Source organism: Syngnathus floridae, chromosome 7 (genome assembly GCF_059516105.1).
Source record: "Syngnathus floridae isolate MCC-2025c chromosome 7, RoL_Sflo_1.0, whole genome shotgun sequence".
Taxonomy (NCBI): Eukaryota; Metazoa; Chordata; class Actinopteri; order Syngnathiformes; family Syngnathidae; genus Syngnathus; species Syngnathus floridae.
The window spans coordinates 14,467,060-14,484,836 of NC_142419.1; the positions used below are offsets into that span (position 1 = coordinate 14,467,060).

The window sequence follows — 17,777 nt, forward strand, 5'->3', positions numbered from 1 at the left end:
TGTTTGTCTGTTATTTATCCATTTTTACATTTGGCACTTGTTTCTTGCACTCTTGTACGCTGCTGTGACAAGAAAATGTCCCCAATGTGGGATAAATAAAGTTCTATCAACTATCTCTATCTATAGTACTTATAGATATACACAAACAGGTGTCAAACCAACTGGCTGTCTAGTCGATGTTCAACACTTGAAGTTGCATGTCGTTATCACGCCTGTCCGTCAAAATATACCTTTTACGTGAAGTCAGTCCGTGGCTCAAAACAGGAATGGGAAGAACTGTATTGTGATGAAAATACCAATGACATCAATGATAAATCAACTTTGACTTGACTTTCACGACATTATAGTCGAGTACAAAGAAATCTTGCCATGTGTGTCGCATGCGTTTATGGTTCTGAGCCCTCATAGTACAGTTTTTCTGTTTCTGTTTCTAGCAAGTACGTATGCCTCCTGGCAACATGCTGTTATGTGTGACATCTAAAGCACTACAATTAGTAATGCAGGCAGCTCAGTGGTCGAGCCACCGTGTGTTTGTTATTCGCCCGACGCTACCTGTTTGTTAGCTCTCCGACAAGTCTGGGAGAGACGGCTGCTATTCCCGCGTCGAGCTTCCCTGCGGACTCGTCTAATGGTGCAGGAAAGAGTGGGCTCGGGGCGAGCTGGCACCAAAATGTTGCTTGACTGCCTTCATGACAAATTCTATTTGGTTTTTTTTTTTTAATAGGCAAATACTACTCGCCTGGAAATAGTGCAGTGGTGATTAGCCATAGGCGCTGCCGAGCTAAGCGAGATGTAATGATTTATTTAGGAGGCCCATAGCTTTTGATTAATGTTGTCCAACCCAATGGCTCACGCTCGGACGCTTTCCACGGGGGCTGGCGGGGCTCGTTTCGTATGTCACGCCGCTTGAGCTCAGCACATGCTTTTGCGTAATAGCTACTATGCACGTTTTTTGGAATGTGGGAAGAAAACAGAGCAAACCCACGCAGGCACGGGGAGAACATGCAAACTCCACACAGGAAGGCTGGATGGGATGGAACCCCTGCAAATTTAAAGCTTATTTCCTTTTATTAGAGTTGTACTTTTCTTTTGCTGGATGTAACAGCTGCTAGCAAAATGTCTAATACGCTAATTGGTAAAGCTGTCGGCAGCAAACGCTTTACTCCTAGTATAATAAAAAATCTGGTGGAATTGTTTAGGTGCTAATTAGCTAATGTCCACCATCCACGCCTGTGAGAGGCGGTAATTCATGTATGTGCTTGAGTTGTTGGGTGTGCAACGTGTTGTGTTGTCAGTCAGCATGTGGGGGGAGGAAGATGTCTGCGCTAATGAAGTGCATTAGCTTAATTACTGGCCCGGAGAAGCGTCAGGAGGCCACAACTGACGCGTGCATCTGCTGGAAAGAAAAATGGAAGAAGTCCTTTTCTTCACACTGAATGCTTTGGAAGGCATTCTGTTTGGTAAAAGCATGTGAAAGTTTTGCCCTTTGTGGTCCAGTCACAATCCTGGCTTTCTCAGCGATAACTAATGAATCTCCTTTTCTTTTCAGCCAGTCAATAGAGGACCATTAATTTTTTTTTTTTTTTTTTTAGCCGTCCTTTTGAATGATTGCGGCTAAGTGGCATTGGCGAGTTTTGTTTTTAGCCCTTTATTTTAAAAGCAACGGTTCACCTGCGGTTCCAATGAGTGTACTCAGTCAGTTGTATTTAATAAGCCATGTCAAATGTAAAAATTATTGAGTATATAAAGAAAAAACACGGCTATCCTCTTTGTTTTTCCTTTTCTCCCAGTTTTAACTTTTACATTGGCCCGTTACATAACAGAAGGGTTGAATTATTAATAATAATTAATATAATATAATTAATATTTTTTCCAACATAGATGTGCCCCTATTAAAAAAAAATGGTTGATGGATTTATGAACAGTTCAAAATAGCATGCAGTAAGTGTTATGGCTAACAATTCAGGCTTCATCTAGAAAACAAAATTAATATCAGGAAAAGCCTGCCGTGTTTAATTGAAAGCACTTTCAATTACGGCAGGTGTCTGCTGTATCATATTGGTCCACGAAATATGATTTTCCTCCATGCATGTGTGCCTTTACGTACCACATTAGCATAATCTTATTAGCGCAGTTTGGGGTTCGGTATGGAAGGTCATCCCCCGAAAATCACGCCGGTCCCTTTTTATTTTTTTTCCCCCGCGGCATCTCCGCGTCAGCAGCCGGGCTAATTACTAGGGAAGCGCTCCGCTCGGCCATCTGTCGACGCGACACGAGCGTGATATACAGTAGCGCCCCCCCCTCCTGCAAAACACTCTCCTTGTCTGGGCTCCCGACCATGAAATATGTGGCGCTGAACCGGGTTCAAAGCCGAGTGGGAAGGTAAATCAGCGCCCAGTGCACTCTTTGCAGATGGCCAATGAAAAATGCACATTATAAATCTAAACGAGCTTGTCGCTCGCTAGTTTATGGCGTCCGGGTTCTATCTTTGCCCCCTATTTTTTTTTTTTTTTTTTTGCCCTGTGTCATAAAACACTTCAAAGTGTTTGAGCAGGAAAAAAAAGACGAGGAAGACGCCAGATGACTAAAGACTGTTTTTATTATCTAGTTGTGTCTAGTTGTTTTGCACGTTCTGCTCTCGCCGTTTGACTTTTGTGTACCCCCGACCAAAGCAATCTTGAATCATTTGTCTTGTTTTTTTGCAGACGGCGTCTTTCAGAACCACCCTCGGCTGCGCACGCCCCCCTTGCCGCTGTCCCACTCGCACTCGCCCAACCACCTTCAACACCATGCGGCCTCCATCAACTCCTTGAACCGAGGAAACTACACGCCGCGGAGCAACCCCAGCCCCGCGCCCACCGACGGCGGCTCCTCGGCACACCCCGACGGCGGCGTCCCGGATGCGGGCGGCGCCCCGGACAACTGGTTGCTCAACAGCAACATCCCGCTGGAGACCAGGTAGAGTCTTCTAAACCAGGGGTGTCAAACTCATTTTTGTCGTGGGCCGCATCGTAATTCTAGTTTCCTTCGGAGGGTTTAAATCAAGTTTAAATATGTCTAAAATATTTTGGCAGACAAAAAACAAACACAATTTCAAGTTGGCTGTCAGAGGTGACGAGTGAGTGACTATCAAGAGAAAAGTGGTGCTTTTGCCGCCTTTTGTTTACGGGTCGGTCACCGTGGCGATGCGGCCGGGTCTCAATTATAATCACAAGAGAAATGTGGTGCCGACTCTTAATCAAGCGGCACGGCGTGACGCACGTTCACAGACAGGGATGATCTGGCTTCAAGTGCCTCCGTCCCGTGTCATGGGTGTTAATGCGTCGCTGCTCTCATTAGTAACACGTCGGAGCAAATCAAGAAAAGTGACCACTCGCCGGATGATGGCCTCGTCCTGTTTGATTATTTAGAGACGCTTTGCAGTGGTTTGATTCATCGGTCTTGTCCAACTTGGTTAATTTCCTTCTGGGACAAATGTCGTCATCAAGCGTTGCTATGGCTCGGCGAGTGAACTTTTTTTTATTTCAACGTAAGAAAGTGAAAAACCCTGTCCCCAAACTTTGGATATTAACAAGCTAGCCAATAGCGTGATAATGGCCCTTTGAATCAAAATGTGAATTCCGCCGCGTTCGGTCACATTCCGATCTGTTATCTGGCCCCATCTTTTTTTTTTTTTTTTTTTTCCTCCCCCATCCTGAGCTCAGGTATCTGTGCTCATTAAAAGTTGGATTCCTCGCCTGAGAAAAGACTTCAAAAGCAGGACGTTTCTCTCAGAGCACAAGCCTGTCGTCGCATGCGGCAGCTCTGTTCCTCCATTGTTGTTTGCTTATGGAGCAGACGGGGGGAATTTTAGCATGAACTGAAAATGTCCCTTATTTGGGCAAGGCTTGTGCAAAAGCATCCGTCATTAAGGCTGCTTCCTCATGTGAAAGCAATCGTCGCGACAAGCCGCGTTTGCAAGTGTCGTCCCCGCCGGGCAACGGCGGAGCTGAACATGCCCCCGTTGTTACCAAATGAATTTGCGTTGCCTATTCGCCTCATGTAACCCGCCGCCACTTCGGTGACGGCTTCGCTGTGACGACACGTCGTAGTGGTCGAGGTTGCGCAAGATGTTCAATGTCCCACGCTGTCTGTCTGTCCATTTAGAGCGCAACGTTGTATTTTCCTTGTGCTTCCCCGCACGCGCATCTCACCAGCGGCTTCATATTCATCTCTCCACCTGTGTGTAGAAACATAGCAAAGCAGGCATTCCTTGAGACTTTACAGGACCACCCCATTGAGATGGACAATCTGGCGTCGGCGCGCCGCGACGCCGCCTACAACGACGGGTAGGTGGCATGCTCGCCCCGCTTCTGTCACCGATGCCTTGCGCTATGTTTCCATCAGACATTCTCTGCTGTCAAAATGTCATCCATGTTTGTGTGTGTGTATTTGTGTGCCAGAAGCTCAATCCGTCCCCATGTAGCCCTTTAGCAAATAATGAAGCGTAATCGCTAACTTAAGAGAGCATGCAAAACGGAGCCCGCGTGTCCGATTGCAAGGCAACGAAAGCACATTATTTTCTCTTGGACAATCAGTGAAGAAAAATAACGATACCTCGAAAGGCTCTTAGTAGAGCGTGGACCTCTGCCAAGGACGGGAAGTCATGCCAGACGGCTGTAGATTGGTCCCTCGGGCTTAGCGGCGAGATTAATACTGAACATAAGAGAAACAAAGCAGCAAAGGCTCCAGTTGTGCTTGATACAGTTCTGCTCCAGGCCTCTAGCTGGCGGTCATGCACTCTTGGTCACCATTATTATACTGGGAAAGTTCAAAACAAAACAAAATAAAAACACTATGGCCAGCACAGTAGTTCCCAAACCACTCGTCAAAAACGTTTGTGTAAAATTTGACTAATTTGGTGGGCAAAATATATTTATCATAAAAATCAACAAATTCAAATTTTCACCGAGAGCGCCAGGTGACGTAGTCCAACCTAAGTGGCTGTAATCCACTTAAGAAAATTCCCTCAATCCGCACCTTTATCCCATTCCCAGAACAATCAGTTAATTGGATTTTACGCTCGAGTAGTTTTTGTGCGCAAGTATAAACACGCGCGATTAAAGCCTGCCGCTCCTCTGAAGAAGAAGAATCACAAATATATAACAGGACGCACGAAAAGCCTTAAAGACTCGCGCACGGAAAGTTTGCCGTATCGATTTGAAGCAAGCAGCCGTTTTGAACGGAATCCAAGCCTTGTACGTGACAAAGTTGGACTCAGGAATTCAGCCAAATGAGCTCCAATCAGATGGACACAAAGTTTCGAGATACCATCTCCTACTGGAGAAATTGCCCAAATGCGTCATTGGCAAGCAGCTCTCCTTGACGGGTCTTAGCCAACCTTTATTGATCCAAGGGAAATATTTTATATTTGAGGAATCTCACTGCGCACCAGCAAATGAAAATGTCACACAGTGATGAATTCTAAAATGGTGTGGTCGTAAAAAGAGAATTTACTTCCTCCGCCTGTCATTGTACGTCCCGAGCACGGATAGATGGACAAATACATTATTTGTTACAAAATAATCTTCTTGGAGGGGGCGGAGCAACGCGCTACGGTTTCATGATCATTTCAAAATGGACCGCGAGGGCCCATCCGTCACCGCTCGCAGTTTTAATTAATAATAGCCGACGGGTGCCACACAAACTATATGGCCGAATTATATGGAGGCTTTTTTCATAGATGTCGGGAAAAATGACCGCCATAAATCGTCAACCTGCACCGCCCCGCCCCTGTGTTTAAAAGTAACACATGTTCCCAGTCACGTCCTTGGTGGCACATCGTAATGTGCCCTTTAATCACGTCCGCCTCTTGTCGCCGTGTCAGTAAAAGAGCCTTGACAGTGGCGCGGCCGTTTCTGATGGACCGCCACTTCGGCCCGTCTGACGTGGCCCGGCCAGCCGAATGAATAGCCTTGACGCCTTTTCCGGGAATTACTCATTGGACGCTCTGCCGTGAATACGGGGGTGAAAAAATGAGGTTGATTTGATATTGATTCACTCGGGCATAGTCAAGGGCACCCAATTGCCGGAACCCGTCTGTGGGACAGAACACCTGAAAGGACCACTGATTTTTTTTTAATCTGGCGGCTAATCCAGCCGCACGGTTACCATGGCGACGGTACAGAGTGTGCCTGGGAACACAATTACACGTGAGAGACAAGACGGCGTGGAAATGGACTCAAGCCATTTTGCTCCCCGCAGGCACTTCCTGTTCAAGCCAGGCGGAACCTCGCCCATGTATTGCAGCACGTCGCCGGGGTACCCGCTGACCTCCAGCACGGTGTACTCGCCGCCCCCGCGGCCCCTCCCCCGCAGCACCTTTTCCCGGCCCGCCTTCAGCCTGAAGAAGCCCTACAAGCACTGCAACTGGAAATGCGCCGCCCTCAGCGCCATCCTGCTGTCCGTCACGCTGCTCTTCTTGCTGGCCTACTTCATCGGTACGTCTCCGTCTATTTTTTTTTTAACAAAATTTATAACGTGGTCACTTGAGAGAAGCGCAATGGTCATTCTTGCTGATGTCTGCTGGTCAGATAAGAAAAGACTTGCTCATTTTCTTTCTTTTTTTTTTGTTAATAAAATTCACCCAACCTGCGCGGTGGCCCCAGCTGGCTGAAGGCTATCTTTGTGCTATTAAATCAGCCCTTCCCCTTTTGGCCAGCACCTAAGTGAATTACACACGGGTAATACACGCTATCATTTATCTCTATGATCTATATTTAATTTGGTCTGAAGACGGAAACGCCAAAAGGTGTGTGTGCGGGGGGCAAAATTCGGTCAATCCGGCCCACCAAACATTTCGATAATCAAGTGTCTGCAGTAATTTAGGTGACAGACACACAAATTAATTTGGGGTAATTGCGGTTGGTCAAAGAGCGAGCCCCGGAATTTGGACTCAATTGGTCCAGAATAACAAAAGTTTTGCTCTCCTCTAATTAGCCGGCGCACCTGATACTGTGGACACTTTCGTATTTCAGCCAGACAAATTAATTTTTCATTTGGAATAGATATTATGCCATAACAATCAGGGAAGGCAATCAATTTCCGGCTCTTCCTTCCCCTCCGAGGATGGGGCGCACTAAAAATCTGCCTTAATTGTAATCCATTTTATTGAAAAATTCATTATTTTGTCAAAAGATTATTAGCTGCGTTGTGGGGCCGGCAGTGATTAAAGATAAAGATGAGGGATTTAAGGAGAATGAAAGTGGATTTGGGGGGGTTCTGGCCCAAAGCCCTGTTTCATCACGCTGTGTAATTATACCCCAAAAAAAAATCTCTGAGTGCATCAAAACACAATGAGAGCGAGGTTGGGCCCAATCAGCGGTGATGTTTAATTAAATGCCTGATGAGAAAATGCTTTTGATTTGGAGTGCAATTAATTGCGCCGGCTTGTAATTGGGAGAGTTGGAGGCGAGATGTCTAATTAGGCCAATTATGCCTTGCCACGCATGTTGTGACCTGAGACTTGCTTTCCTCGCCAAACACAATCACGCGCCAGTCACGGCGTGATCACTCAAAGATGCTAATCGCACGTTACGTTCAATTTAAACATCCGCAGCGGCCGATGAGTCAAATCCAGTGGCGAGTTCAGATGTCTCTTTGATGATTAAAAATCGGCGACATGAGCAGAAATGCATCCGTCGCCTCAGAAGAGCTCGGCCGGCCGACTCACCTCGGAGATTTTCGCTTGCATGTCCTCTAATTGGCTCCCGGCGTGACCCGACTTTTCTGCCAAGATGTAAGTGAAAGCGGGCCACAACTTGTGCCGGGGAAAAACTCTTGACAGGTCGTCACCTTGTCGAGAAGCACGGCTTGTCTCCGTCGCTGGGCTGTCTCATTAGAAGTGTCTAGTTAGTCCTACAAAACCCTCCGAGTGTCATTGCAAAAAAAAAAAAAAAAAGACAACAAAATAGGGCGTCTCGTGACAGATAGATACCCCGGCGTAAATCTTTAACGACGGGAGCGCTCGTTTGCCATCCCAGGCCTCGGGGACGGACGGACGGACGGGATGAGGAATGAACCCCAGCAAAGACGCATTACTAGGACACTCGCGTCGACACGTCCCGCTCGGTGACTTTGTGAAAGTGCGTTTCCCCAATCCCAACGCGCTCACTTTGTCCCTCTCTGGCCGTGAAAGCACAAATCAAAGAGGAGAGGCTCTCGGCAGCTTTGGCAATGACAAACAAACAAAAAGCCCGGCGCTGGGTTTGTTCACCGCTCGTCATTGCGGACATAGATCAATGCCTCGTCGAGAGAACTTCTCGGCGAGGAAAGCGCAAAGGCGAGGTTTGCCGTTTATTGGAAGCCGAGTACATGTGTATTCAGAGCCCCTTGGACTTTGCCGTTCAATTCAGCTCAAGTGCGTTTGTACGCTACTTGTTCTTTGATTCCGCCTGAGATGTAAATCACAGGAAGACGTGAATCCGCTTTGCCGTGCGTCAAACACATCAAATGAGGATGACAACCAACGCATATATGAAGTTTTTTTTTTTTTTTTTTTCAGCAACGTTTATGTAAGCGAATGACAAGTCGGTCTTTAAAGCCAGAAGAAAGTACACAAAAGATCAAACTATGAAAATCTTTTGCCCACCTTGTCAAGCAACGACAGGTGCTCGGCTGAATTTCAAATCAGCTGAACTGAAGTAGGAAGGGAGGTCTAAGGGAGTGGCAATTTTAAAATGTATCAATGAATTGCCTGCTTATTTACTCAAAGAAAAGCAAGAAATGGCCCTATTGAGTCGCCGGGCCTTTTTTCTGCTGACTGTAGATTTCTGTCCTTTTTCTTTTTGCCTGGCTAAGCTCATCTTGTCCATTCTGGTATTGGTGATCTGTCACCCCCCTCCCTCCTCCGCCACCATCATTGTAGGCCGTTTTTTTTTGTGTGTAAAATATCAGCATGCTTCATCCGCCGAGTTGACATTGGAATATCCTCCGTGTCTGCGAGCTGTTTTTTTTTTCTGGGGGGGGCTTCAGTCTTGTCGTTGAGGATGTGTGGGGGCAGGGCAATCGGCTCGGAGTGATCACAAGGCAGCACGGTGGTCGTCAGGCAGATGTCGCCCGGGGTCAACGCGCCACCCGAATGCGCAAGCTCGGCAGAATTTGCCGTTAACCATTAAACCGACCATCTTTCAGCTTTGTAGCTTTTGGTTTTCATCGGCTTTCACACACAAACTTACTAGCAGCAGCGTTTCTAAATTTATTTGGGGAGAACTTTCAATTCCACTTGTTTGTTCTTTGTAGCCATGCACCTTTTGGGACTGAACTGGCACCTGAAGCCCACGCAGCGACAGATGTACCACGTAACGGACGACAATACAAGCGGCGTTCCGTTCCCCACCGACCTGAGCTTGAGGCCGCTGGGCTCGGAGACGCCCGATCGCAGAGGCAAAGACGACGGTAAGTTGCTTTATCGCGGCGGCTCAGCCGCGAAATTTTGTCGGAGGGAACCGAAGTGACATTTGTGGCCATTCGCCGGTTGTTTTTGTGCTACTCGGGCCTCGGTGGTGTGCGACCAGATCTGCATTGTAATCCCATCAAAGTGCTTGTCAGTGGGCAAGTCTTGTTTGTTCCTGAAGGGACAAAATGGGGGGGATTAGCCATTCGCTCACCCCTCATAACGGATGTGATCCCCCCCCCGTGCCTGGCAGCCAACGAAAGCATGTGCTGGCCCCGCGGTAGCGACGGCTCGGCTCCAGCAAAACTTTGCTCGCTTCCACGGCAAATGGGCCAAAATGTAGCCGTGCCATTTGCCACTGGCAAAAGGTACACCACGGGCTCATTAGCATACAAATGCATCCCGCGCTTGTTTTTTTTTTTTTTTCGTTCAATACACGGCATGGTGGAGCCAACGAGGAAAAGGTCCGAGGATGGCAAATCGATGTTTTTTGCAAGACGTCTCATTCTGGGCCGCCGTTAGCGCTAACGTCCCTTGTCTTGTTTTGCCGCCGCAGCACTGGCGCGACATTGACATGGCATTTAGCCAAATCAGCTAATTGGCTTGCTGGTGACTGACATGTAAACCACCCAATCATAGCACACGGAAAGTCAGCAAACTTTATTTATCCGTCGCATTTTATACACACAATGTGGTTCAGATAATTACGAAAAATATTTCAAGCAAAATGTCAGCGGCTTTTTGACGCCGTTAAACTCGCCCGCCGCGTGTTGCTATGGGTCGCCCGTCAGCGCGGGACTAACAGATGTTGTCACTTCCACCCGGTCCGCCACCAGGTGCAAGAAGCAGCATATGGAGCTTTCCACCTTTTCGGCTGCGTGGAGCTTTCCAGATCCTCCTCAAATATAATTACATCTCTCTTTATTACTGTAGTTTCAATTACAACTGTACAACTCGTGTTTTTTTTTTTTTTTTTCTTGTAGCATTTGTGCAGCCATATGTTCGACCTTTTTAATTCAGTTTCCCCCAGACGTGCCATTACTTCGTTGCGAAAAAAGTGCGGAGGTTTAAATTACAAAGCAACAAGGGGCAAATACGTGTTTGATAGATTTTCTTAAAGGGAACGACACGTCAAGCGGTGAACTCATTAAAGCAACCTACCTGCATTTTCTTTTTCAAGAAAATGAACGGTCACACCGAGTCCTTGCTGATATTTTTTGCCGCGATCTCTTTCTCAGGCAAATCAGACGGCTTGTTTCCCGACGACAGCTACGTGGACATGGGCGAGATCGACGTGGGCCGCAAGGTCGCGCAGCAGATCCCGCCCGGTGTCTTCTGGCGCTCGCAGATCTTCGTGGACCACCCCATGTACATGAAGTTCAACGTGTCACTCAGCAAGGACGCCTTAGTGGGGGTCTACGGGAGGCGGGGCCTGCCCCCGTCTCACACGCAGGTGGGAGTCGCTCTTCGAACCGGCGAGGATTTACGCCGCTTTAAGGCTAGCTAGCTTGTCACGTTTTATCGCATGTTTGAGCAGTCTGAGGTTTACCTATGAATTACAGAAAATCGACTTCTCATCTGGCAGGAATCCATTTCTGTCGTCAAACAGTTCTACTTTTGTTTATACTGGTAAAAAGAAGGGCATTGTATTTACAATAATGTCGACACGGAATGAGCAATTTTCCACATTTCTGCTCTGCGGCAGAATATAAATGGCTATATTGTTAGATCCCGCGCGGAATCAATTCGTAAGCCTATCTCCCATGTTATGAATCACCTTCCTTTGTTACGTCGTTGAGGATTTACAATATATTTCTGTGCAGTGGCGTATCGTCGATGAATCACGTCAAAGGAGACGGAGCCTCGCGGGGTGCGGCCGGAGCAAGGATTTTCCTTTTGCTCTAATTTCCCGCAGATATAGTTCGTTATGAATCAATCATATCTGGCCGCCTAGCCCGCACTCGAGATTTCATTCTCTTAGCACAACTGCCGTTTTGCTTTTTCCCCAAGTCTAATTTTGCCGGAAATTACCATCCGGTGTCATTTAGTTGTTGTTTTTTTTCAGCCTGGTGCTGTGCGGAGAGCGGTGCTTTCTTACCTGTAGCTGATCAGAGTGGCGATGAAAGTGAAATGTGGCCTCATTGTTATTCATGGAGTCTCCGCTGATATGATGAAGCGACTGCTCGTAGATGTTATTTGGCAAACTCACTTAATTACTTCCCCTGGCTTTCCATTAAAGCAAACAATCTCGGCCGATTTTATGGAAAATTGACAGGTTCATAGCCAAGTTGATGACGCAAGGTTGTTATCGCCAAATTGTGTCGTAGTATCTGTCCGTTTATTGGATCAGGTTGTCTTCTCCTATTTCCATTTAGCCGTTTGAAAATAAGCTAAGGCTAACTGATCACTAACAAGCCAGTCGCTAACTATAATGCTAATGCTAATTCTGCTATGGCTGCGGAAGGATAACTTATTCATGCAGACCAAATGAGTGCTCGCGTCTCACATGTCGCTCTTCTTAATTCCACCTTTGCTCACGTTCTCCGGTCTGGTCCGTAGTTTGACTTTGTGGAGCTGCTGGACGGCCGGCGACTCCTGGTCCGCGGCCCCCCGGGCCTGGAAGGGCCCGCCGCCCTGCAGCGGAGCCTGGCGCCTGTTGCAACACACGACACGGGCTTCATCCAGTACATGGAGTCCGGCATCTGGCACCTGGCCATCTACAACGACGGCAAGGACGTGGAAACGGTCTCTTTTCTCACCACTGCCATAGGTGAGCACCCTCGGACAGCCAAGTCCAATTTTCCTCAGATATTTTTGCTTAACTCTTCCTCAGTGGAGTTGTCTCTGGAGTGGTTGCTCACCCCTTTAGTATGACCTTTTTACAAGCAACTTAATCCTTTCTTCCGTTAGCCGGCTGTTCTGAATTGGCATTTCCCAATTTAGCTAATTACCGGAATGGTGCCCCCCTTCTCCGAGTTTGTCCGCCCACGAGATTTTCCATTTTCAAACGCTCCCCTGTCAAAGCCAAAATGCAAAGCAGAGCTTGACACGCAATTTATTAAGTCGTTTGCATCTTTCGACAGATTTCCAAAGATGAAGAAACTGCATGTGTAACAAGTTCAGTCTGGCAAAAAGTACAAAATCAGGACATGCCCCCCCGAGGAGGTCATTTAGGGATCGTAATATTCTCATTAGCGCGAGTGTCTCATGAGCCAATCAGGGGGTCCAGCCAATTGAGTTTTGAGTGTACACTCCTACCCCCCCCCTCTCTCCTCAATTTGCTCCAATTTCAATTTGTGTGATACCTCTTTGTTAGCACTTTGCGCTAGGTGAGGAGGGGATTTAGGAGGTGTCAGCTTTCACAACCGTGGCAGCTGGGAACTCTCCTCACATGCTTTTTAATTAAAAGCTCCTGGGTCGCTGCGACAGGGGCCTTAGCCAGAACAGGATCGATGTAGTTCTGTCCACATTCAACCCCCCCGATGCGCCCACCCTCTGTGCCAACAGCAGCTGCAATTCAATATTTATGCTATGATATGACACACGGGGCAAGTCAGGCCGGCGTGTTTACTTTGGTTATTTCTTCTCGACGGGAGTGCATGAAGGTTCCCCGCCGTCGCCGAGCGGGGAAGGCTTGAGCCGAAAAAGGCCCGACAGCGTGGCGAATTGGGCGAGAGGGGGGGCCGAGGCAGAGGGGGGGGTGTTAGTGGGTTGGGTGGGATTACTCAGAGTTGCGCCTCTCTTGGTTGGTTTGCATCGGAGCTCTTGTGCCCACAGGAGGGCCTCTTTTGGAAAATGGGTCACCGCTTAAGTGCCCTTCAGCAGAAATTGAATCCCACCAACTGGCTGAGCCGCAGAGGCTCGGAGTTGACCTTCAAACGGGAGCGCTCAGGTAGTGGAATGTGGGAGATCAAAAAGAAGCGGCACTCTCAGCTCCTATATTGTCTGCCTTTGAGTTTTACACATATTCCAATTTTTCCGTACGGCACTCAGGTTGAGCGACATGGAGTGGAAGCCGCCTTGTCCTTTAGCCGCTGATTGATTCCATAAGCAAACATGTTTGATGTTGTAGATTGCAAACGTGTTCATTTTAAAAAGCATCATGCTAATTTCTTCCTCAAAAAAAGACAAATAGTGACGCGTTCTGCTAGCATAGCAAGATAGCAACCTGAGTAGCAAACATGCTAATGGATTCTTTCTGATGAGAAAAGACTGAATGCTAACATGCTAAGCTAACAGAGAAAGAGCGCAATCTGTGCGGCAAAAGTCGAGCACTCAGTGCGGAGAGAGAGAACATAAACTAGTTCCAGAATCATAATTCAATGTTAAAAGAAGTCACAATGAACCTGTTGCCATTCGTACAATCGGATAATATCTTTGTGTTCAATTAAGCGGGCCCAGATTTCCCACTAAGACAAACTCATTCGGATTTTAGTACAGTAATTCTTTGGTGGTGTGCCGTAAGATTTTCTTTCAACGTAACATATGGATGCGCCTCAGGTTCTAAGTGGGCCAGGGGTCCCTGTCCTTAATAATGTAGGTTGCCCTCGTCACTCGCGGCTCCGTGGCCGTGCCAAAACGTGTCCCGGTGACTGTTGTGAATCACAGCTCTCTGGAGCGTGAAGCCATTTGTCCCGGTTCCCTGCCGCCTGACACGGATCCCAGTGCAGGCCTGGGGGGGGGAGGAGGGAGGGTTCTGGTGGCGGTGCCTCGTCATCACTCAGATGTGCCCAGCATCCAAGGAAAAGGCGCTGATTAAACTCACACGCCGGACTGCGGAACTGGCACAATAGTTAGCTTCTCCCGATACGCGGGCGAGGTAATGAATTTCAATGAAGGCCCCCTGCTTGAATGGCTGATTTATGCGTCGGGCCGATTCGGAGCGTGCGGCTAAGAGATATTCATGGCCGCTCGCCGGGGGAGAACACAAGGCGGGACTAACGCGTGGCGTGCTGATGTGAATTCAGCGGAAGTTCACGGCCGCTCAATTAAACCTGACAGCGACGGCTTCGAATTAACGTATAAAAATAGATGGCATGTGCCAGCAGGTTTAAATTTCATGGCGGACAAAAGTTTCGGGATACGCTGACTTTAATTGGTAAAGTGGTATCGCCTGTGGAGTATCGGTGCATTTTTACGAGCACTGCGCACATCCCCTGACTCAGCCCAACCCCCCTGATTGAGTGATAAAAAGGGTGTGTCGCAATACTTTTCATCCATATTGTGTATCTTTTCGTAGTTTCACGTTGGCGCCGAGCAGCTCGCCTGCATAATTGCACCCTTGAGAGACATTTGGTACGGCGTGCGTGCCTCGCATCCCACACCTCATTTTCCTACTGTCATTTTACACACACTCGCTGGCAGCTAAAGAAAGCCGAGCCTCCCACTAAAATGATGTTTTTGCCGTCGGAGTTCTCCACAGTGATGGAGCGCCGTGAGAAAGTCCTCCCATGCTCCCCTGATCTATAAGTCAGGCCCAGACAAGCCCGCAGCGGCGCTCAGCGAGTCTCACCGCCGTCCCACTGTCTGTCTCGCCCGGCCTGGCATCTTCTCCCATGATTGACTCTCTCGAAGAAAGGGAAGCGCAATCCCGAGCTCGGTTTTTCGGAGCTCTTTGTGATAGCACAAGAGGTTCTTTTGTTCGCCAAAAAGATTCGCCCAGGAGCGAGATGGGGAGATTTTTCGTCTCAAATCTCAGCGCCGCCTCATCGTTTAGTCGTCTTCATTACTTTAACATTTAAGTTGATGTAAGTGCATCATTGCTTGATCGATGTCCAAAAAAAATATGCTTCAGGCATTTGTCCAAATGTCCATTTGCATTATTTGTGTTAAATTAATACAACATGGCACACGCTTCAAGAGATGCTTTGGTGTTACAGAATTATTTATTGTTGACTAGAATGCCCATTCATCTCTGGGATTTTTTTTGCTTGCATATCTATCACATTTGATGAAAATCACAGACGCCGAGTACGTATCATACATAGTCAATAAAATCAAAGAAAACAGCATAATAAATTTATTATTTCTCCTTTATTTATTTTATTAACCCTGATGAAAAGCCAGTTTTAACCAGAGATGCCTTTGTGTCTATAAATATATTTTTGACAATGAATTTAAAAAAAGTCTTTACTTTTTTTCTGCCGTATTTTTGAGATATTTTTATTGTGCGATATGGATTTTTCCATGAATTGTCATTTTTGACGTTTAAAGAAAAAAAAAATCCACCTGTTGCCTAACCTTACATGCGTATGTTAACATTTATTTCTTTATAATTATGTTTGATTAGTAGCTAAAAATACACAAAAAGAAATTGACGTAACGTTTAATCAATTTGCTATTTGCTTCGAAGACCGCTCAAGTTTGCCACGAGCATCTCTCGACGGCGTTGTTTTTCCGCCACTGCAAAATAAAAGCACCGTAGCGGCGTAGCCATTAGCAACATTACTCGAGTTTGTTGACGATAGCTGGAACGCATTCCCCTCAAATGTGTTGCTTTCGCATTTTTCCGGAGACTTCATTAACTCCGCAAGCCTTCCGTCGAGGACGTTTTCACTCCAGGAAAGCAAATTGCAGGAAAAACAGCCCCCGTGAAAACTGTTCATTCCGCAAGAAGTCAGCCTCGTCACCGTCATTAGCGGCGTGGATAGTAATTAAGTGTGAGACAACGAGGGGGAGGACTGTTGCGCTGCCATTACCGGCGAAAAGACCTCCTTGATTGCCGTTTTTGTCTTTGCCCCGCTTCAGATTCCGTCGACGACTGTCCCAGCAGCTGCTTCGGGAACGGCGACTGCGTGGCCGGAACGTGCCACTGCTTCCTTGGATTCAAAGGCCCTGACTGCGGCCGAGGTCAGTTGGCCCGTTTAATTACTAGTCCGCAGCGGGAATTCAGATGCTAAAATGCCGCGAGACACGCTTTGACGCTAACGTGTCCTAATGGACTGTCTGCTCTCCTCCTCTTGGCAGCCGCTTGTCCGGTGCTGTGCAGCGGCAACGGCCAATACCTGAAAGGCCGCTGCATGTGTCACAGCGGCTGGAAGGGCTCCGAGTGCGACGTGCCCACCAACCAGTGCGTGGACGTCACGTGCAGTCACCACGGCACCTGCATCGTGGGCACCTGCATCTGCAACCCGGGCTACAAAGGGGAGAACTGCGAGGAAGGTAGCAAAGCAAGCAGTGGATTTGAGTCGTTGACCAAAATGTGACAGCTGTGAGAAAGCAGACCAAGTTTGTGCTTTGTGTATTTTACATCCGGCACATTCATGGGCAGCTAAGGCCTTGGGAAGACAATTATTGTTTTCATTTTATTTGCACAAATTTAAACAAGTGATTTATTTTACATATTATTATTATAATGAATATAATATTGTAATATTTTGTGCTACACAAACACAAAACCAGAATGTCATGGTTTGTTGGAAGATTACTTTTTTTGACAAAAAAAAGTTGCATATATCAGTCTTTTTGTTTTTTAAAGTTAGGGGTCTTTTCTATTTCTCAGATTATTGTCTGCCATGAGTCACGTATTATCCAAGGCGAGACTGCGCCCCAAGAAAATCAGTACTCCAGACAAGTGGACACTGTGAAGCGTAATAGTGCTGAAGAAACCGAATTGTCGATGAGCACGGCTGAGCGTTGCAGTCCTCCCCCGCAGCAGCCGTGACTGACAGCCTATAAGCCATGACTATAAGGCGACGCATTAATAACAAAACAGTCCGCGTATTGTGCTGGAAGTCGAACACGGCGTCTGATGTGAATCCGGCGGGAGCTCGGCGGCGGATGCGGCCCGAGCAGATAAGGGTGAGGCGGCCATTGTGTTTGTCAGCTCTTGAAGGCTCTCATTTCAAGATGAAAAATGGCACGGGGGTTTGATAAATGGGGGTGCGCGTCATCCGTAGGCCCCCCATTCTATTTGGGGTTGGCGTGTCAGCGGTTAGTGGCAGCAGGGAATGCGGGCCACAGCGCCCTTTAACATTTTTACCTTTCTTCGCCGCGACCTTCAGCCGCCCATGATTAATTGCCAGGAGAGTTCCTTGTCAGTTTAGTCCTCCGATCCTCGCACCTGGCGCATAAACCATCTGGCAAGAAGCGAGATGTTGTTTGTCCTACTACGGTGGCCTCTATGTCCACTTTGTGTCATTCTAAATGGGGGCAATGCAGGCGTGGTGTTTGTCCGTTTGCCATCTGTATGCGACATTCAGATATTGTTCGACTGGACAAAGTCAGCCTCATAATGGGATTGAACTGAAGGGCCGCCACGCTCATGTGGTTTTGTGCCGGCGTTGTGGGAATTGTTCATCAGAGACATGTTAAACATTGGCGGGAGGGTGTTTTAATAGTCACG

The 17,777-nt window shown here is 47.5% G+C and overlaps 1 protein-coding gene across 1 annotated transcript in view; it reads left to right on the forward strand.

Annotated features, from left to right (window-relative positions):
* The window catches only part of tenm4 (teneurin transmembrane protein 4), a 142,374-nt gene that overhangs the window by 81,934 nt on the left and 42,663 nt on the right, over positions 1 to 17,777 (forward strand). The window contains exons 9-16 of the mRNA XM_088380778.1: positions 2,706 to 2,958; positions 4,230 to 4,328; positions 6,244 to 6,479; positions 9,280 to 9,435; positions 10,672 to 10,886; positions 11,993 to 12,203; positions 16,181 to 16,282; positions 16,400 to 16,594. Of these exons, the coding sequence (XP_088236904.1) occupies positions 2,706 to 2,958; positions 4,230 to 4,328; positions 6,244 to 6,479; positions 9,280 to 9,435; positions 10,672 to 10,886; positions 11,993 to 12,203; positions 16,181 to 16,282; positions 16,400 to 16,594 (1,467 nt within the window). The remainder of the gene's footprint in view (positions 1 to 2,705; positions 2,959 to 4,229; positions 4,329 to 6,243; positions 6,480 to 9,279; positions 9,436 to 10,671; positions 10,887 to 11,992; positions 12,204 to 16,180; positions 16,283 to 16,399; positions 16,595 to 17,777) is intronic.